Genomic DNA, 4,366 nt, shown 5'->3' with positions numbered 1-4,366 from the left:
ACCAACCAATGAGCACACAAGGAGAGACCCACGGCTCCAGTTGCATATGTAGCAGAGGATGACATTGTCTGGCATCAGTGGGAGGTAAGGTCTTTGGTCCAGCAAAGGCTTGTTTTCCCAGTGTAGGGGAATGCCAAGGTGCTGAGATTGAAGAGGGTGGATGGGAGAAGGAGCACCTTCATGGAGGCAAGGAAAGGAGGGATGGGAGTGGGGGAAAAGGAGATAACATTTGAAATGTAAATACAGAGAATATCCAATAAAAAAGGGGGAGTAGGAGCTTTCACCTTCGCGGCCGGTACCGCTACCTGCACTGAACGGATCTCAGGCCGACGCGTCCGTGCGTCTCATAGCCTGTAGCAGATCCCTGGTGCCTGACCGGCTACACCTGCCGCTCTGCTTCTTGGGTGTCTTTGTCTGTTATTTCTACTATGGGATCCTGCAGGATAAGATAACAAGAGGAAAGTATGGAGAAGGACCCAAACAGGAGACATTCACCTTTGCCTTAACTTTGGTTTTCATCCAGTGTGTGATCAATGCTATGTTTGCCAAGATCTTGATCCAGTTTGTTGACACTGCCAGGGTGGATCGCACTCGAACCTGGCTCTATACTGCCTGCTCTGTCTCCTATGTGGGCACCATGGTCTCCAGCAACTCAGCACTACAGTTTGTCAACTATCCAACTCAGGTCCTCGGTAAATCCTGCAAGCCAATCCCAGTTATGCTCCTTGGAGTGACCCTCTTGAAGAAGAAGTACCCACTGGCCAAGTACCTGTGTGTATTGCTAGTTGTGGCTGGTGTGGCTCTTTTCATATATAAGCTCAAAAAAGTGGTTGGGATAAAAGAGCACACAGTCGGCTTTGGAGAGCTCCTTCTGCTCTTGTCTCTGACCCTGGATGGACTGACAGGTGTTTCCCAGGACCATATGCAGCCTCATTACCAAACAGGTTCCAATCACATGATGTTGAGCATCAACCTTTGGTCCACGGTCTTGCTCGGTGCTGGGATCCTGTTTACTGGGGAGCTCTGGGAGTTCTTAAGCTCCGCTGAGAGATATCCAACCCACCATCTATAACATCCTGCTTTGTCCTGACCAGTGCCTTGGATCAGAGCTTTATCTTCATGACAGTCGTGTACTTTGGTGCCCTGACCTGCTCCGTCATCACCACAACACAGAGGTTCTTCACCATCTTGGCTTCTGTGATCCTCTTCGCCAATCCCATCAGCTCCATGCAGTGGGTGGGCACCGTCCTGGTTTTCCTGGGTCTGGGTCTTGATGCCAAGTTTGGGAAAGGAACAAAGAAGACCTCCCACTAGGAAGACAGAGGCTTTCTCCACTCCAGAAACACTTAAATTATTATCTCCAACAGTGACATCTTGGAAAATGGACTCAGTCATGATAAGGGACTGGGTTTCAATCTTTTTATAAAAAAAAAATCAAAGGAAGCAAAATGGAATATTCTAAGCAGAGCACCTCGGGTTTTACAAGACGTGTTGCTAATTTCTGGTTTTGCACAGACCTGCACAAATAAAGAAAGGCAAGCTGGGAAAAAAAAGTTGGGGGGGGGGAGTAATTATCTCCCTTTCCAGGATAATCGTATCTGCCTCTGACAATTACATTTTGCCTACACACACACACACACACACACACACACACACACACCACTCATAGAATCCTACATAATATATACATCCCTTTTATAAATGATAAATCATATTACACCTACATTAGACAGTTACCACTTTGAGCATATTAGTTTATATATCTGTAAGTCAAGATTATGGACATTGTAAATACTCAATATTTGATCTACTGCAAATCAGGGTATTTCCAGATTTTAGTATCAACAATTTTTACATTTTATGTGTATGAGTGTTTGCCTGCATGTATGTTTGGTGCTCACAGAGGTCATAGAGTACGTCAGTTCTCATGGAACTGGAGTGAAGGGTGGTTATGAGTCATCATGTGGTGCTGAGAATTAACTCAGGTCCTCTGCAAGGTCAACAAATCCTCTTAGTCACTAAGCCATGGCTCTAGACCCACACTTCATATAATGGTTTTACCCTTACTTTTCCCTAAAAACTAGTACTTTTATTTATGAAAGGTAAGATCTTTAAAGGTTTTTAAAGTTGAAAGCAACAGGTCTGGTGGCATTTCGTACATGTTTTATTGTGACTTGTCTTAAGTCACATTTCTGGGTCAAAGATACACGATGTACAATTTAATACTACTGACAGTTTTCCAAAACTGTGTTAGCAATTCACTCGATGATAAATAATGATACCTGTGCCAAAGTGGATTTGATAAACTTTAAACTTCTCTAGGACCCATGAACAATCACCCCTCTGTGTGTGTGCACATGCTATTCCTCAATGAGTAATTTCCCTGTGTGTGTGTGTGTGTGTGTGTGTGTGAGCGAATGTGTGCCTGGTATCCCTCAGTGAGTAACTGCCCTTCTTCTGTACGTGTGTACATGACATCACTCACAACCACTGAGTGACGTCCTCTTTTCATTTTGACTCTTCCCAGAATTAACACATCATCCTATATACTTGTCTCTTTTTGCTGAGTTCCCTGTCCTCACACACTTGTAAATCATTTTCATTGAAAGGCGATGAATAATTGCTTGCCACAGGTGCTCTTTTCCAGCCTTCCATCTGTCCTTCCCTTTCAACTGCTGTCTTTTGCCATTTAGAATTTCTCCATTTTTAAATGTTCATCAGTGAATGAATTGCTGAAGAAAGAGCAGCATATGCCTTGCTCCTCTCTCCTGCCCTTTTTGCTACCCCCACAACACACACACACACACACTACACACATACACATACACACACTACACACACACTATACACACACACACACTACACATACATTATACATACACACACTACACACACACTATACACATACACTATACACACACACACTACACATACACTATACATATACACACTACACACACACTATACACACACACTATACACACATACTACACACACACACTATACACACACATACACACTATACACACATACTACACACACACTATACAAACACACTACACACACTATACACACACTACACACACACTACACACACACACACTACACACATACACATACACACACACTACACACACACTATACACACACACTACACATACACTATACATACACACACTACACACACTATACACATACACTATACACACACACACACTACACATACACTATACATATACACACTACACACACACTATACACACACTATACACACATACTACACACACACACTATACACACACATACACACTATACACACATACTACACACACACTATACAAACATACTACACACACTATACACACACTACACACACACACACACTACACACACACATACACACACACACACACACACACATGCCCTTTCACTGTAAAAAGAGCAACATTCTGTCTCTGAACCTGGGGCGGGACATTATTTTAAGTGAAATTAGCTAAGAACAGTACCACAAGCCTTTATAATCTAACCCCCTGTGTGGAATCTACAAAACTTAACCACAAGGAAGTACAGAGCAGAATTGAGAGACATGAGGGGCTTAGGGAAGTTGGTGAAGGGTTGGAGAGACGTTGGTCAAAAGACATAAATGTTCAATAATAATAAGTTCAAGAAATATATCTCAAGGTGCGAGGAGCATATAGTGCTCCTAAGAAGGTCTCAGAGCGTCGACTCTAAGTACTCTTGTGAGAAAACTGAGAAAAGAACCAAGTAAGAGTAGCAGGTGATACTGTTGTGTTTACATATTTTGTGCATATGTGAGTGTGTGAGTTTGTGTGTGTGTGTGTGTGTGTGTGTGTGTGTGTGTGTGTAGTATGCATGAGCAATAATAACTGGAATACAGGGGAAATGTGAAAGATTAGAAGGAGCAGATATTGGAAAGGATGGACAGGAAGGGGAAGGGGGCGCGTAGAGTGATTATGTCTTGATTTTAATATATATCTTTTAAAGTTGGAATATGTTTTATATTGATATATTAATGTTAACATGAGATCTTGGGGATACACTAGAAAGAAAGGTTGTGGTTTAATAACGACAAATTGGTGTGTCCAACAAGAAGTCATATGGGCTGGTGAGTTTCTTGTCAGCTTGACATAAGGGAGATTCAGCGTGGAAAAGGAGACCTCCACTGAGACAATGCCTTCATCAGGTGGCCTACGAGCAAGTCTCTGTGGAACTTTCTTAGTTAACGGTTGATGTGGGAGGGCCCAGCACATTGTGGGTAGTTCCACTCCTGAGTGGGAGATCCTGGGAGATATAAGACAATTATCTGAACCTAAGCTCAAGGAGCAAACCAGTAATCAGCCTCCTC

At 42.9% G+C, this 4,366-nt stretch overlaps 1 protein-coding gene across 1 annotated transcript; it reads left to right on the top strand.

Annotated features, from left to right (window-relative positions):
• Window positions 1–406: 406 nt before the first annotated feature.
• On the top strand, window positions 407–1,314 carry LOC308438006 (solute carrier family 35 member B1-like; the record flags this gene model as incomplete). Its single annotated transcript, XM_080939286.1, is given in 3 exon segments — window positions 407–1,060; window positions 1,062–1,078; window positions 1,080–1,314. Coding segments are annotated over 3 exon segments (774 nt in total). The 5' UTR covers window positions 407–538.
• Window positions 1,315–4,366: the final 3,052 nt, after the last annotated feature.

This window comes from Micromys minutus (genome assembly GCF_963924665.1).
Source record: "Micromys minutus genome assembly, chromosome: 27".
Lineage (NCBI taxonomy): Eukaryota > Metazoa > Chordata > Mammalia > Rodentia > Muridae > Micromys > Micromys minutus.
Note: the sequence above shows the minus strand (reverse complement) of the source record. Positions and strands in the feature narration are given on the sequence as shown.